The sequence below is a fragment of the Momordica charantia genome (assembly GCF_013281855.1).
Source record: "Momordica charantia cultivar OHB3-1 chromosome 8 unlocalized genomic scaffold, Mcharantia_2.0 BLBB01000008.1, whole genome shotgun sequence".
NCBI classification, from domain to species: Eukaryota; Viridiplantae; Streptophyta; class Magnoliopsida; order Cucurbitales; family Cucurbitaceae; genus Momordica; species Momordica charantia.
The window spans coordinates 28,938,613-28,956,366 of NW_028275166.1; the positions used below are offsets into that span (position 1 = coordinate 28,938,613).

Consider the following 17,754-nt stretch of genomic DNA (forward strand, 5'->3'; position numbering starts at 1 on the left):
TGTTCAATAAAGTACCCATTTATTTGATTCTCTGTCAACTGTATCTCTTAAATCCAAAACGAGATACCAAGAGACTTTTTGATAAAATACTTTGTCTCGTCTACAAGCGTACTCTCAAATGATATCGACAATACAATTGAGAGTAGGGGGCAACAGGTACCGACTACGGCTACTCAACGACGTAAGCTTGGTAAATCCAATCCTACACGGTGACGGTAAAACCAGCTATACAGAGCAGGCCGAGCAGGGCTCGGGGCCAACCACTGCTTGGGTCCGACCACTGTTGGCGTCGACCAAGTGCGAACGGGCACAAATCTACATTAGTCGACGGTTTTACGAGATAGCCTATGTTTATTAATAGGTCTTATTTTCGACTAAACACGGCTCGTGGACCGACCACTGCTCGGGTCCGACCATCACTCGACGCCGATCATGTGCGACGAAGCATGAATCTACTTTAATCGACATGTTTGGAAAGAACAATTAAACAATCTCAACACGGCCAAACCAGAAGCGGGTCAATTGGCCTAGCACGGTTAAAACATGAGATGAAGTAAAAATACAAAAACAACAGCGGGTGTAAAACCATTGGCTATGACCAACGAGTTAGAAACCTACGAAAAGAAAGCAACAAAACTCCATCAGGGTTAGAGCCGTAAGTCAGTAAGTGACTGGTAAGAGGGTTAATTGATGATTCCAAAGAAAAGAATACAAGCAACATAGTGACAAAGCACATAAAAGTCAACCGTAAGAACTACTCGCTCAAGCTACCCTATTACTTGTCGTCGTCGTCATCCATGTCGTCAGGAGCGTCACGCTCGGCCCTAAAACGCTCCGGGAGGAAGGAAAAGTCAATGTCAGGGTGTTGAGTAGAAACCTGACGGAGAGACCAGGAAACACCGCACTCCATTGCAGAGTTTTGCAAGTCAACATACTCCTGAGTTTTCTTGAATTCCCTGGCCAAGAACTCAGAATTAGAGAGTCGAGCGTTGGCCTCGTCAAGTCTCCTCTGCAGGTTAGCTAGCTCGTCTCGAGATTTTCTCTTCTCTGCTTCCAACTCGCGTTGGGTACCCTTCAGAAGGCTGGTGGCCTGGTTGAAGGAAGAAATTGTCTGTTCCAGCTCCTCCCGAGGGGCATAGTGGCAGCGGAGGTGGTTAATTTCGTCAGCAATTCGACCCGAGAATACCACCAGACGGTTGAAAGTCTGCCAAGGATAAGATTTAACGTTAGGGGAGAATGCTATGACAAGTACTGGAGGTTACCAAGCACTCACCTGATGGAGATCGCTAAGGCAGGTGTTGATGCTGTGCTGAGGATTTGACAGACCAAAGTCTGACCCACTTGATGAGTCGCCGAGGCCTTGCCAGAGACTAAATGCTCTTTCCAGGTAAGCTGTCCCGTCAGCATCAGAATTATATGGGCCAGAGAAAGGGAAAATTGAGACTTGAGAGGAGCTTCCTGGGTGACCTCGAGGGGAGGACGGGGTAGCTGTCCCATGAAGTCGAGCAGAGCGCCTCGGGGCTGTCAGAGGCATGGAAGATCGAGCGTGTTGTGAAGGGAGTCCCTCCTCGGTCAAATCAGTTACCTCGATATCCGAAGCCCGACTGAAACTGGCCCCCAAACCCCGGGTATTCCGGCGACGCTTTCTTTCATACAAGGAAGCACTCCGTCTCGACATGTCTACAAACAAAGATAAAGGTAAAAAGCGACGTTCATGCGAAGTGAAGGGAGGATTTCGACAAGGACCTGGAGGGTTACGCGGAAGGGCCAAGCCAAAATCCACTAGGTTTTGCTCCGTAACCAAATCTGGGCCCCAACGATCGATATCCGGTAGCTGGATAATGGTGTGATAGAAAGTGGTTGCCTCGGCGGTGAGCTCACAGTTGCAGGAAACTGCCAACAAAAAGGAATATCAGAATTGACGTTTGCGAAAGTCCCGGCGGAGTTCGGAAGCTACTTACCCAACTCCCTACACTCCGTCGGGACAGGAAAATACAACCATCTCTCATCATGGGCCAGCCAGTCACCGCCAACAAAGAACCATTCATTCTTCCAATGCTTCACTGAGGAGGGACCCATAACCAGAATTTGGTTCCAGGAACTAACATAAAAATGAAAGTTATCCTCGGGGCTGTGTTTGAGATAATAAAGCGACATAAAATCCGCGGCGGTTAGAGGCTGCTCGCCCCCGAGGTGCGACCACAAAATAAAGCAGCTAATCAAAGTAGACCACCCGTTTGGGACGATTTGGGAAGGAGCTATTTGATTAAAAGCTAAAAAGTTTTGAAGGAAAAGAGGCAATGGTAGACGAACTCCAAATTGGAACATCGCAGCATAAAATACTACTTCACCGGGATAAGAACCGTCAATACTCTCTCCCGGGTTTGGAAGACGAAGGCTAACCGAATCCGAGATACGATATTTCGAACGCAAGCGCAGGTCCTTGGCCGTAAGAGTGGAGTTATCCATCCAAAATGGACGATAAGACTGGGACTCTGACGAAGGATGCGATGATGACCCATCATCCGAGGAAGTCCACTCGAAATCAAGGCCGGCCATATAAAAAGAAAATACGACAAAGAACAGGGCAGAGAAATGAATACCTTGTTGGGAGGTTGGCAAGAATTGATGAGGATGGAGGGGTTTGAATAGCCCTCAACTCATAGCACAGTTCTCGGTCCAGAGGTCTTTACCCAGCGGGCCAAAGGGTGCTCGGCACAAGGCCCAACACTCTTGTGACTACTCGGCTCGGTGCCCAACACCCTTGTGACTACTTGGCACGGTACCCAACACACTTGTGACATCTCGGCTCGGCGCCCAACACCTCGAGATCTCAAAGCATGGGTCTACTGTAGATGTGACAGTTGCATGACAGGCTGCATCGGGTCTTGCAAGGAAAAGGAAAATTGACATATACTTTCACTTTCTCGTGTCTCGTGAAGATAAGATCACTCACTGCGACAAGGGTGCCATGAGCCCCGCAATGATTCGACAATTCATTCGACTCGGACCCATATGACAAGATAGATCACTACAAAAGCTATACTCCCAATGAGATCGAAAGCATCACATTGAGAGCAGGGGCAACTGTTATGCAATGGAAACCGAAAGTTGAGGTACAGGTGAAGATCGGAAGGAAGCCACTGGGCTGCGATGGGCTCGGTCCCGACCCGGGGCTCGGTCCCGACCCGTGGCACGGCCCACGGCCTTCCAGCGGCCCTTCGTCTTCGATCCACGGTTTCGCCCAGGCCCGCCAACGAAATTAGGGTTAGCTACCTATGGAATGTTCTGGAACAACCTGGCGACTATAAGTAGCGATCCAGCCTTAGAGGTAAGGGCATCTAAAAACTAGCTACATTTCACATTATCCTCCTGCTAACTTAAGCATCGGAGCCCGTGTGACTAGAGTCGCACCGGTTTAGCTCATCTGGTTTTGCAGATACTAGTCCCGGATCAACAAGTTTGGTAGGTGCAAGGAGGAGAACCGGAGGACCGAAATCCACGCATCAACACGAACTTTTAATTTTGTATCTCGTAGTTAATAAGTCTAGATCGTTAACTTTACAATGACATATATTTGTTAAACATACTCAACTTGAGAATTTAAAAAATTCATTTGACAAAAAAATTGAATAGTTCAATAACCTTATGTTAAGTGATTTTAAAAGTTCACACATTAGGCAGACACGATCTGAAAAGTTAAGAGACGTGTTCATGTTGAATTCTGACGACTCGGAGAATACGAACCGACTTAGAGAAGTGCAAAGAGAATCTATAAAGAGAGTCTACACAGAGAAAGAAAAGATCTTTGACACTCAAGTCAATATGAGTTCGAGATATTTGTTTGAAGACGACCCATCAGATTTGCATACCTGCAATATGGAGACTATCTTTATATTTATAATCATGGATAGGTCGATCCCATTCGTTAGCCACTTAACATGACTAGACTACATGAATTCCAACATGAGATCTACAGTGGTGGATAATGAGCGATTTCATCGTACACCTCGGTTCGACTTTACTACGACCGGAACCCAAATGAGGTATGATTCATCGACTTTGATACATGAGTGTTATACTTTGGATCCCATCGACCCCTCCTCCCGCATGAAAGATCGTTTTATGTTGTCCAACAAAACTTATTAGAACATTTTCTAAAATATAAGAATTTAATAGATATAATTTGTATAGTTCCAAAGACCAAACATCTGATTTAACATTTTAACTTAAGTTTAATTTACGAATATTATAGTAAGTGTATTTTAAAATTGCCATTTCTTTACCGTTTTAGATAACAAATATTAATATGACAACATGTAGCTCAACAATATAAAAACGTATAATTTATGTTTAGAGTTCAGAGGTTTATTATAAATACTATAAAAATATATTTTTTAAAGTATCCTCTCAAATTTAGAAGAACTCTTTTAACTACATTACACAATTAAGAACATGCAACTAATTCGAAAAGTATTAGAAAAAAGAGAAGAATAGTGAAAAAAACACTTCCACTTATGCTGGGTTTGATTTAGAAATTAAAAGTTAAATAAATTATCATTTCGTATTTAAAGTGTCCGTTCATTCATCTTGTAGTTCCTAAAACCCTAAAACTAAGGTTGAAACCCTCTGCAGAGCTCTTCTCTTCTTATATGCAGCGTCAGACCCTTCGTCTCCCCATTTCCAACTTACGTATTTGAGGCCTCGAATTCCCAATTGGAAGATTTTCGTTTCTACCAATGGCGGATTCATTGGACCTTCTCAACTCAATTTCTGGGTTGGTGTCCACTCCATCCACCAAGAAACGGATCCAGATCTTCCGATGCCAAATCCCTGCAATATTCGAGAATTCGGGTTAGCATTTCCAACTTATTGTTTGTTTTCTCTTTTCTTTTGGAATATTTGATACTCGAATGTAAATCAATGATTGCCAGCATTTTGTTGAATCTTGATTATGGGTTTAACGCCTTCTGTATTGCCTTTTGTTTTAGCGTACATGATGGGATAAATTTCCTGTAATTTTCTTTTTCGTGTGATTTTAACTTTGGTCTGTTGGGTTTATGTTTACTTACAATTGGACCATAGTCCACCATCTACTGTTAGTTTTGTGTAAATTATTGAGGGAGGATAAAAATTCACTCGTAGTGACAGCTCTTCTATTCCTAGATTATAAAGATTTGTGGATTGGTTTGACTCGTTCTGTATCTGAACTAGAACGTTTGGATAAATAACAAGCTTCACTAGTAAATTGGAAAATAGAACTCCAAAGCTGGACTAAGAGGAGCTTGGATATTTGCCTTACTAATGGAAAGGGTCTCTTATTTTAAATGTCTCAAGGTTTGCGTTCTGTAGTTCATCATAGTGCATTCCACCTGATAATATACTGAGCTTAAAGTTCCATTTCTTGGTAGTTTTATGGTGTAGGTAATAGGCAATTCTTTGCTTAGAAATTAGATTGAATGCACTTCAACGATTCATGCAATGGACATTCGAGTTTGGAAAATTAGTAGAAGAAGATGAATCTATGAAGAAGGTGAAAGTTGCATCGACTGCATTAAAATAAATTGAATTTTAAAGAGGTTGTTGTAAAGACTATTATTAGATCGAGTTGTGCAAAAGAAAGAAATTACAATAGTGATTGAATCAGTGAAGCTATAATTTTAGTCAAAATTAAATAAGACAGGTTGGAAAGGTTAGTTTCAATTTCAAGAAGAAATTTAATGACGATAATCTGAACATTCATAAAGAAAATGGAGAGATGCTTGAAACTTAGAAGAAATTAATAAATAAGGCGGTCTGAGAACTCATTCATGGTCCGAATATTATTGGAGCAGTTAGAAGGGTGGATGTTTTGATTTGAAATAGTAAGTAAATGAGTTCTTTAAATTCAAGTGTGGATGAAGGAAATTTGGGAGTTCGGACCATAGAAAGTTGAAAGGGTGGTGGAAAAAATTTTAAATGAATTGTTAGGTCTAGTTAATAAGGAAAAAGAATTTTTGATCTTCCCAAAGAAGAACATTAATATGGGGTCTGGCTGTTGTTTTCTAGATCAGTGAAAATTTCGAAATGGTCGTTCAAGTAGCCTAATTGAAGGCAATATTGTAGTCTACTCAAAGAAGAACACAAAAAAGGGTGTGAAATCTCCAACACTTATTTAAGATTTCCAGAAATTTGGTAAATAAGTCTACAAGGTGGAGAATAGAGGTGAGAATGTTTTTGGTTTCTTAGTTAGTTCTTTGTAGTGTACTCAAAGAAGAACAGAAAAAAGGGTGTGAAATCTCCAACACTTATTCAAGATTTCCAGAAATTTGGTAAATAAGTCTACAAGGTGAAGAATAAGGGTGAGAATGTTTTTGGTTTCTTGGTTAGTTCTTATGTAAGTATTAGTAGTGATGAGTGGTACAATTTTGATATTGTTTGGAAAGAATTGAAAAAGGGGTGTGAAAAAGGTACTTCTAATATGAATGGAGAAGTATTTTCCATGATAAAGATTGCGTTTGCCACAAAGACAGATAATGTTTCACTTCACATTGGGTGCAAATGCCTTGTGTTAAAAAGAGGATCCTTCTTTAGAAGTTGTGAATGAGTGTAAGCGCGTCAAGGAGAATGGGGAAGAGAATGCTGATTATTTAAAGAAGTCTTGAATTTTGGTTCCAATTTCTAGTGGAAAGAAAATTTTAGGAGTCAGAAAGAAGTTAAGAGGTGGTAGCAATATTGGGTGGGTGCTGTGACTGGTGGGTGGTTGTGTGTAGGAGAGTGGTGGTGTTTAGGAGAGTTATAGAAAGAATGAGGACCTGTATTAGACAAAAGCGGAGAACAAAAACAGCCTAAGGGCGGGGGAAGAGAGATCCCCTCCCAAAAAACTACTTAAGAATAGCTATCCAATCTTGAATGATCATTGAAAGGCTATAATTACAAAATAATTTTCTATGCCTATGACACCGTCGAGAAGTGTGTAGCTAAACAATATTATAAAAAATATCATAAGAGGAAAACTTATCTTCAAAAATTTTGTAGTTTCTCTCCGACCAAATATTCTAAAGGAGGGCTCTAGTCGTGCAGTTCCAAAGGATTTTTGCCTTTCCTTGAAGGTGCCAACCTTGGAGAGCTTCATTCAACCAGCTATAAGAGCCTTTATTACCTTGTCTTCTTTTCCATTCCCTAGGATAATCAATGCGAGCGATTTTTGAAATGACGACGGCCAAAATTGCTGCTATCTTATAATTGGGTTCTCTCCTAGGAAGCACGGACGCGTATCGGACACCGATACGTCCGGACACGCTTCGGATACGTGTCTGACATGCCACGTAGCATGTCCTTTTTTTTTTTAATTACGGACATGCCCCGGACATGCGGGGACACGTCCGGACACTTGGGGTGGGACACAGGACACGACCCAACAGGCCTGGGCCCAAATTTTTTTGAATAAAAAAATTGAAAAAAAAAACTTAAAAAAAGACAAAACCCTAAATTGTTCTCTTCTTCATTTTGTTTGCTTTCCTTCTGCCTACCACACCAAGTCACTTAAACCCTACCATCCTCTCGTAGTGGACCTAGTGGTGATCAAGATGAAGACATTGTGTAAGTTTGAGATGAGATGATTAAAGTTTTAGTTTTTTCTTGTGTGAAAGATCGATTTTACTTCTTTTTAAATTTGAAGTGTAATGTAGGTTGGATAATGGATTTTGTAATGTTAAGTACAATTTTATTTGTTGTGTGGTTAATTTATGCAAAAGTATAACTATAATCAATTCATATGCATACATTATCTAAAAAAAAAAAAAAATAACATGTCCCCAACGTGTCCGTGTCCTATATTTTTAGAAATTGCGTATCACTGTGTCCTTGTCGTGTCGTGTCGTGTCGTGTCCGTGTTCGTGCTTCTTTGGTTCTCTCAAGTGGACAATAGTTTTTTTCTGATATCAGCCTTCACCTCATTGCTAATCCCGTAGTTATTTGAGATTGAGTGTCTACTACTGGGCCTCCAATAGTGATTAATACAATTTTTTAAACAAACAGAAGCCATGAAACCTATATCAGCTTGAGAAGCTAAATTTGGAGAAGTCTTAGCTCCAAGAGACAAGCAAAGATTGACTATCAGTGTCTGGCGGGTTAATTGAATTAGGTTCAGTTTATTATATTTCTAGAACCGAACGGGTCAGTTCAGTTTCGGTTTGGAAATAAAGAACCGAACATTAAACCGAATTCGAATCGAGTATATTATTGTATGTTAGTTTTTATTTTGTGAGTCACTTTATTTGAGGTATTTGTTTTTTTTTTATTTTTTATTTTAATATTTAGAACTTCTTTTATTTCTATTTCCTTTACTCCTTTGTCCTTGTACCAGCTCCCAAGACTAGTCGTATCAGCTCTTTTTTCAAAGAAAAATAAAGTTGAATGTCTTACCATCTTCTCCCTCTTACACATCATCTTCTCCATTTTTCACCATATTCTTTTTCATCTTTTTCACTACCATGAATCGTATTCTTCATTTCTTTATCTTCTCCATCTTTCCCCTCCCCGCTCCTACCTCTCCTCCGTCTTCTTCTCCCTCCCCGACGAGAAACCTCACAAGGATGGCATGACCTGGTAGGCTGCTTTCTCCTCCTTTTCCTCCCACCTTCCACTCACCCTTGGAGAAAGGTTGGAATGGCTCTCGTGGAAAGATATTTAGATGGAATTAGAAGATTGTCTATCTACTTGTGGCCTAAGAAGCACAGACACGGACACGGACACACAACACGGACACGGACACACAACACGGACACGGTGATACGCCAATTTCTAAAAATATAAGACACGGACACCAGTGTTTTCGAGTCGCAAGGCGCACCGCAAGGCGATAAGCCTTTCGGTCGTCTTGAGGCGAGAGGCGATACAAAGGCGATGCCCGAGTGAAGCGAGGCGCACCTTAATAAATAAATAAAAATTATATATATAGTGCATAAATTTATATAGTAAACCTTTAAAAAATCAATACCAAAATAGTGTCATGGTAAATGTCAACAAGATACATAAAACAACCAAATTCTATAACCAAATTTATAACCAAATTAAAATTTGGAAGATAAAAAATAAACAAATAAAAGAAAGTAAAGGAAAGAGACACCATGGGGAAGATTTAGAAAGAATGGGTGTGAAATGATTCAATGAAAGAGAGGAAAAGAAAAGGAACAAAGGAGATAGAAGAACAAAAAAAATAAAAAAAACCCGACGAATGAGTCGCGGCAGCAACAGACGGAGGAGGCGGCGGCTGCGATAGGAGACGGCAGCGACGGTCGACAATAGTGGCTACGGCGATGGTCGGAGATGGGAGCGGGTAGCCGGAGATTGAGGGTGGTGGAAGTGAAGATGAATGTCGAGAGGAGAGGCAGAGATAGAAGGGTTAGGGCTTGTGGATTTTTTTCACGAGGGAGAAGAAGGGTGTTAAAAAAACACATAAAAAAAAGGGCAGATCGCCTCGCTTTAGCGATCGCCTTGCCTCAGGCAAGAGGCACGCCAAGGCGCGTCGAGGCGAGCGCCTCGACGAAGGCGCACCTGGGCGAAATCGCCTCGCCTCTCAACTGAGGCGAGCGCCCGGGTGCGCCTCGAAAACACTGACGGACACGTTGGGGACACGTTATTGTGTTTTATTTTTATTTTTAGATAATATATGCATATGAATTTATTTTTAGATAATTTAAAACTACCATTTATGCTTTCTCTTTAGAGAAATTAATAGGAAGTAACACGTTATCGTTGGGGACACGTGTCCAAAGTGTGTCCGGATGTATCAGCGTCCGATACGGACACTCCACCTAAAATGGAGTGTTCGTGCTTCCTAGCTTGTGGCCAGGTTAAGGTTAAGTTACTAAGGCCTTTTTATGTGTACGCTTTTCAAGGCTTGCACAAACATACTTGAATAATCTCTTTGTTTTTTTTTTAACAAGAAACAAACTTTTCATTAATGATATCATAATATGAAAAGGAAGAAAAAAGTTCAAGGATACAAGTTCCCAAGGGAAGGAAAAAAAGGAAGAAAAACAACCAAACAAAGGAACCAAGATACAAGGTAATAGACGAGATCAAAGAAATATAAAAAAAGCTAAAAGAATGGAGGCTAAAAACTTCAACAAAGCCTGCTAAACCAAAATGACTATCTGCTGGGAGGAATAGTCTCCTTATCTTCTTACGTTTTTGCTTTCTGAATTATATGGACATTATTTATAGAATTGGTACCATACCAGCTTTGTTTTTCCCAGACGATTTTCTATTATCAGTTACTCTAGTTTTGATTTGTACTCAGGATTTTGTTCTAATTCATTTCTTATAGAAACCTCTCACGCTTAGGCTGATATGAGATATTGGACATTTTTAATCATGCAGAGGCATACAAGGAATTTGCTTTGCAGTTGGTTGACGTGATATTTTCTACATTATTTATTTATGATGATCGTGGATCAAGGGAAGCTGTGGATAATGTAATTACAAAAGCTTTAAATGAGTTAACATTCATGAAAAGTTTTGCAGCAGTCCTTGTGCAGTCCATGGAAAAGCAGTCGAAATTTCACACACGTGTAGGATGCTATAGACTTCTCAAGTGGTCATCTCTTCTTCTTATTTATAGTCAGTTCTCCACCATTTCAAAAAATGCTTTTTCTAGATTAGCATCAGCCCAGGCAAATGTAATTCACATTCTTATGGCGGGGTCTTTCCGAGAGCGAAGGGCTTGCAAGCAAACATTTTTCCATTTATTATCTCAGGTTTAATTTTTGTAACCTTTTCATAAATAATTAGAGGCTACATGTCATTAACTCAAATTTGATTATTTTAGCAAATCTATTCTACTTTTCCAGTCAGCAGACATCTGTAGAATGTACATTGACGAACTCAATGATGCACGAATACCATACAAAGATACTCCTGAGTTATTGTGTCTGTTATTGGAGTTTTCAAATACTCTACCTCCCTTATTTGAGAAATTCAAGGTCGGTAGTTAATATTTTTGACTCTCCAGAATGTTGGAGATTTTCTTATGTGCGATCATTTTATGTTCTGACTTGGCTATCTTTTATTGTGTCCGTTTTGTGCAGCCTACATTCCTTGATCTCTTCGTCAAGTCAGTTTTAAATGCCAGGGAAAAGCCTACCAAGGATCTTAGTGCAGCATTTCGTCCGCTTTTTGGACATATGTTACATGATGATCTACAGAGTATTGTGGTTCCATCTTCTGTCAAAATGCTTAAACGCAACCCTGAGATTGTGTTGGATTCAGTTGCATTTTGTTTACAATCTGTTACCCTTGATTTAAGTAAGTATGCAATAGAAATTCTTTCAGTGGTATCACCACAGGCTCGTCACACAGATGAAAACAGGAGGACTGGAGCTTTGGCTATTGTAAGATGTTTGAGCCAGAAATCAAGTAATCCTGATACTCTGGAAGCCATGTTCAATAATGTTAAGGCTGTTATCGGAGGTTTGGCCTTGTGTTTTTTATTGATTTTATTTTTCTCAATTGGTTGAGCTTTTAGTCCTTATGTTATTTATGTATTTTGCTTGTTAATTAGTACACTTATTTCTCATACAAGAAAAAAGTGATTGGTGCTTTGATGCTTCGTTTGGTATTATATACATCACATGTGACTGAAATGTTAATTGATGCTTGTTAACAGGTGACGGTTTTCAGGTTCTGTATTTAAGATAACGGTGGTTATTCTACTGCCTAACTTTTTATGGCCTATGGTTTCCATTTTTTCAGGCTCAGAAGGAAGACTTGCATTCCCTTACCAGCGGATTGGTATGTTCAACATGGTGCAGGAGTTGGCTCATGCTCCAGAAGGAAAAAGAATTCACAGTCTTTCCCAGTTGTCGTGCAGCTTTCTCTTGTCATGTTATAGGGATGAAGGTAACGATCATTACCATGTCAATCGATTTTTGTTCTTGATGATTTCTTTTTAATGGCTGGAGTTGCTTACTTTCTCTTGGGTTATCTCAACTACTTTGTGAATTCCCAACTTGAGTTTTCATTGTTGAACATTTTCATTTTCCTTTTTTTATTTCCGTAGATGCTAATTATTTATTGCGCTAAATACAGGAAATGAAGAGGTAAAACATTCAATTTTGTCCGCTATAGCTGCTTGGGCTGCACGGTCTTCTGATTCCATTCAACCAGAGCTTCTTTCACTTTTTGCATCTGGTCTCAAGGAGAAAGAAACATTGAGGAGGGGACACCTTCGGTGTCTACATGTTATCTCTAAAAATTCTGATGTGGGTGGACAGGTTAGAAAGTTGAATTCCGTGGATTTTCTTCCTTCTCTTCATTTATTAATGAGTTTTCTCATATGGAACTCCTGTAACTTTTGTCTCTTGTAAAAAATATATTGCAGATATCGGGTTTGTTGGTGCCTCTTATCCAACTTGTGAAAACTGGTTTTACAAAAGCAGTGCAACGTTTGGATGGAATATATGCTTTGCTTTTAGTTGGAAAGATCATGGCTGTCGAAATTAAAGCAGGTGTTTATCACAATTAATCAGGTTTTCTATTCTCTATGAGATTTGAATTATCAAGTTTGCCAGAATAATTTAAAACACCTCTGTTACTTGTTAGATTTCATTTTATATTGGTTATCAGGTGTTCGGGGTTTTTGATGTGTACTATTGTTGGCATCTGTTTACCTTTCAGGATATCTTTTTAGTGAAAGAAACATTTCATTGATTGATGAAATTATAAAATAAGCCCATAAAAGGGATTAGAAGAAGCTTTTCCAGCTATAACTTTCAGGATATCTTCATTCAACTTCTTAATGGTTATGTGTTCACATGTAATGCTAATGTTTTACGGTGTTATGTGATCTTCGCTCAGTTGAGGACTTTGGTTAGAAGGGAATCTGAGAAATTTTTATGCTAAGAGTAGATATGTTCATGTAGCCCTCCATTCAACTTGTTTTATGCTTTCTGGATGGAATTCTACATTCAACTTGTTTTCTGCTTTCTGGATGGAATTCTACATTCAACTTGTTTTCTGCTTTCTGGATGGAATTCTCTTTGTGGGCTTTTTGTAATTATTCCTGTTTCTTATTTTTAATTTTTTTATTGATGCTGGTTGAGGTCTTTTTGTTTTCTCCTTTGCTCTTTGGTGATTGTCTTATCTTTTCCTTCTCCTGTTGTATATATATTTTAGTTGCAAAGGGTTTTTTTTTTCCTTATCCAAACAGTCTCTGATGTCCTTGTAGGGCTTATTTCTAAATTTACAATTTTATATGTGCGCGCCTGTTTAGATTTTAAGAGGTTCATTCTTTGCAATCTTCTCTGATTAAGTTTCTTCTCATATTATACCCTATGTTCTCAGAGGAGACTGTTGCTAAGGAAAAGATCTGGTCTTTGGTATCTCAAAATGAACCTTCAATTGTACCAGTTTCTACGGTAGATTCAGAACCACTTTTTGCTACCCATTTAAATGTCTCTGTAAGTTTATTATCAAGAGATAATTTATTATTTAAGGGCTATTTTTTTCTTTTGATGTGCCTCAGATATCGAAGCTGGCAATTGAAGATTGCATTGCATGTCTTGATCTTCTTGAGGTGCTTCTTGTTGAACACTCGCGAAGGTTATATATAATCTACCTACCGCTATCATCAACAATTCTCTTTTAATTGATTGGAGAACATATTGATTTTCACCAGCTGTTTTGTGCTTTTATTGTAGAGTGTTGGACAACTTTTCAGTCAAATCACTCTCGCAGGTGACTTTTTTCACAAAATATATTAGCATTATAGTCTTCCAGTGTTGTAAGTTTGGGGAGGAGGTTATCTCTTCCCCCTGGCTGTACCTTTCTTCATTTTAATACAATTTTTGTTTCTTATCAAAACAATAAAAAAAATGCCTTGCAGCCATTGCTGTTTTTTTCGTGCCATCCGAGTTGGGATGTTCGAAGAATAGCTTGCAGTGCTATTGGAAAGCTGATTTCTGGTGCACCAGAATTGAGTAAAGCTCTTTTACTTGAATTTGCAAATTTTCTTTCTATAGTAGGAGAGAAGCTCCATTTCTCAAAGATAAGGTACGTCTATTATTTACAGTTTTATGAGTTCTTTATGATTGGTGCACTCATAGATAGTTGATATATTTCTGCTCATCTGTTATAATTACTGGCTTAAATGTTCTGTGTTAATATGTTCCATTATCATCAAATCTAGTGTTGCAGTTTACATACTTTGTTCCTAAATTTGTCTGAGGGGATGCAATATGTTTGTCTGCAGTGACACAGAATATTCATTGGACTCTCAAGTTCCATACCTTCCATCTACCGAGGTTCTTGTTAAGTCATTATTTGTGATTTCAAGAGCAGCTACAACTACTGCTTCCACTGCTTCCAGAGATTCTTCCTTAATAATGCTATGCTCACATCATCCAAGCCTAGTTGGCACTGCAAAACGAGATAATATTTGGAAGGTAATTTTAATTCTTTGTTTAACATTTATACTACAATATAGTTTATACTTACGTCTTCAACTATATATGTTGATTGAAAAGTTTGGTTCTAACTATCATGTTGTAAACTAGATTTTTTTTAGCTTTTCTTGTGCTATTTTCTCCCTCACATGTGTTATGATGGGTCTTGGAGAAGCTTGGTTATATGTGCTTTTATTTTTTTTAGATAAGATACAATTTCGTTGACATAAATAGAAATACAAAAGGAGTCCCTTTATTGTCTTAATGAAAAGTGCAGTTTCTTATCAAAAAAAAACAAAAAAACAAAGGAGGTTTGGGAGTTGGAAATCTCAAAGGAAAGAATTTGAGTCTCCTGGCCAAGTGGGGATGGAGATTTATACCAGCCAAATGCTCTTTGGAGGAAGTTGATTGCCAATAAATACAAACCTAGGCAGTGATGCATAGATTCCTAATGTAAAAGCCAAGTTGCCCTTTAAAGCCCCCTGGAGATCGATTGCAATTGCTTGTGCTCAAGTAGACAAATGGTATAAGCTGAAGCTTGGAAAGGGAGACAAAATCCGTTTTTGGGAAGATCTATGGATTGGTGATTTTACCCTTAAAACGTCCTTCCCAAGACTATGTTGCTAATTTTAAAGGGAATCTTGTTAATGAATGCTTGTCTGAAGCTTCAGATGGTTGGGATTTACGGATTTTAGAGAAGCATTGAATGGGCTAGTCTAATGAATCTAATAGGGAATATTCGAATATCTTTTTTGGATAAAAACAAAAACGGGGAACAACCTAAGGGCCGGGGTTCCACCCTCCCCCCGAAGAACTAAACAATAACTGCTTTTCAATCATTTACAATCTAGTTGAAGCTACAGTTACAAAATAATTTATTGTGGTTTATAATCCACCAAGATGCTGTACACTATTACAAAAAGAATCCTCATAAGTCTCTTTTCCTTAGAAAAACCTACTATTACACTCTCTACTAAGTCCCTATAATAAAGTTCGAGCTGCACAATTCCAAATAATTTGAGCCTTGCCTTTGAGAATACTGCCACCTAAACATTCTAAAATCCAATCATCGATCTTAAGAGGCAAACAAAAGGAGATACCCAAAATGTCAGAAATAAAGGACCAGCCCTTTTGAGCCAAAGGACAGTGCAGGAACTATTGTATCTTTTCATCTCTTCAATGAAACAAAGAAAAGCTTTGTTTCATGTCAAAAAAAAAAAAAAGAGATCCTAGGCCATCGAGGAGTTGAGCAATGTTAATATTGGACTTTGGAGTCAATGTAGACAACCCACTGCATTCTCAAATGTTGAAGCAAGAGGTGCCAACAATGACCTGATCTAGAAATAGATTAATCGACTTCCCTATCAAATCTTCTTGTGAACTTCACTCTTGGTGACCGGGATGGTTTTAAAACGTCGTCCCTTGAATGTGCCGGTGTCTTCTCTATGAGATCTTTGGGTTCAGTCAATGCCAAGAATGATCCCCTTAGCCATTCTTATGATGTTGGCATCATTTGAGAAACTAGAATGCCAAAATAGGTGAAAGTATTACTTTGAACTTTTGCCCTTGAGTAAGTTAACACATGCAACAGATGTCAAAAAATAATGCTGATAATTTTGCTGTCCTGTAACTGGTGCGTTATATGTAAAAAGGAGGCGGAGGGCAGTATGCACCTCTTTTTTCCTTTCCTTTTTGCTGTGTCAGTATGACCTTTTCAGAACTCTTAAGTTATGCTGGGTCTTCCCCAAGAGCAGTTCAACTTAAAATAGGTGAAAGTGTTTCTTTGAATTTTCGCTCTTGAGTAGGTCAACACATGCAACAGATTGCACAAAAGAATGCTGATAACCTTGCTGTCCTGTAACTGGTGTGTTATGTCTAAACAGGAGGTGGAGGACAGTATGCACCTCTTTTTTCTTTTCCTTTTTGCTTTGTCGGTACAACCTTTTCAGAACTTTTATATATGCTGGGTTTTCCCCAAGAGCAGTTCAACTGCTTTTTACCAGCTTATTTCTGGGACCTATTTTCAGGGGGAAGCCTCTTCTCATAATGGTTTTCAAGATCTAGTTAGACTTTTTCTTCTATTTGGTGCTCTCATAAAGAGTTTTGTCAATTGAGTCTTTTTTTTAATCTTCTTGGGTTGCAGGGTATAATACCCATTTTTTGTACATCTAATTCTTCTTGTTAACTAATTCGTTTGTTTCCTTTTGGAAATAAAAAACTTCTCAGCTGTGCTCATCTGAATTTCTAATTTTACCCCTTCGGTAATTAAATATTAATTGAAGTGCCTTTCCATAACTTCTTTGTGTATCAAGGATCTATTCTTTGTAACTTTCTTCATTTTGGTTATTTTAGATACTGGGAAGGGCAAAAGACTGCTCTGACTTAATCTTATGTGCGTAATTGTACAAATTTCTATTTTGAAGCTTTCTTGTTTGTAATTTTTCACCAAATCAACCAAAACAATTTTTTTTTTGGGATAAGAACCAATTTCATTGATGATTGAAATTACAAAAGGGAGAAATCCGCAAAAAACCAAAGTAGTTACAGAAAACTTCTCCAATTGGTTAGTAGGGAATCCATACTGAATGAAAGGAAATATTGAGCGTGTGCTTATTGTAGAATTTTTGGCATTTTCTCGGTATAGACCGTGGTAGTCCCTCCTCTCCTTTTTTGATTTTTATTCTTTTCCCTGGCATGTTTTATCTCCTTAGCCTCAAGAGTTGGGGATTGGAAACAATGAATGAAATTGTTTCATTTACAAAAAAAAAAAAAAAAGAGTTAGGGATTGGAAACAAGGACTCTAGTCTCCCTCTCTCCTTTTTGTAATTACTTTCCAATCCATGGTTCTTATCCAAAGAGTTCTTTTAAAAGATTTTTTTTAAATAGATGTTGGTGTGCACTGCTGGTTGTCTTCTTCCATAAAATTATTTGGTACTATTCTAACACGCATGTTTTTCATTTGCGCTTCAGCGGGTCAGTAAATGCTTTCAGGCTCATGGATTAAGCATCATTGGCACTGTTTCTACTGATATAGAGAGTTTGTCTAAAGTAAGTGATTTTTTTTTATTTGAATTTTATAATATGCAAGATGCTTCCCATACTTTATTGTTTTGAATTTTATAATATGCAAAATGCAAGGTATGTGAGACACAAGATATAGAAATTCAAAGAAAAATAAACGAGGCATTGGCCAGAAGAAACATATGTAAGCATAAACTAGAAGACAGAAAATAAAGGACTTAAGGCTTGGTTATTAATTTAATTGTTGGAGAAAAACAAGTTCGATTGGGATATTTTTGGTGGGAGGGCTCGTACACTAGTGTAGTTA

The 17,754-nt window shown here is 38.6% G+C and overlaps 1 protein-coding gene across 3 annotated transcripts in view; it reads left to right on the forward strand.

The window, feature by feature from the left end:
* Positions 1-4,585: 4,585 nt before the first annotated feature.
* ILA (putative protein kinase regulator ILITHYIA) overlaps positions 4,586-17,754 on the forward strand; it is a 50,288-nt gene continuing 37,119 nt past the window's right edge. Inside the window, exons 1-13 of one of the 3 annotated variants that reach the window (XM_088127171.1) lie at positions 4,586-4,854; positions 10,366-10,742; positions 10,836-10,967; positions 11,073-11,454; positions 11,737-11,883; positions 12,073-12,257; positions 12,365-12,491; positions 13,327-13,400; positions 13,508-13,584; positions 13,683-13,719; positions 13,868-14,034; positions 14,234-14,426; positions 17,397-17,474. In XM_088127171.1, the coding sequence (XP_087983297.1) occupies positions 4,740-4,854; positions 10,366-10,742; positions 10,836-10,967; positions 11,073-11,454; positions 11,737-11,883; positions 12,073-12,257; positions 12,365-12,491; positions 13,327-13,400; positions 13,508-13,584; positions 13,683-13,719; positions 13,868-14,034; positions 14,234-14,426; positions 17,397-17,474 (2,091 nt within the window). In that variant the 5' untranslated portion in view covers positions 4,586-4,739. The remainder of the gene's footprint in view (positions 4,855-10,365; positions 10,743-10,835; positions 10,968-11,072; positions 11,455-11,736; positions 11,884-12,072; positions 12,258-12,364; positions 12,492-13,326; positions 13,401-13,507; positions 13,585-13,682; positions 13,720-13,867; positions 14,035-14,233; positions 14,427-17,396; positions 17,475-17,754) is intronic. The other 2 variants (XM_088127170.1, XM_022288710.2) reach the window with 2 other exon arrangements.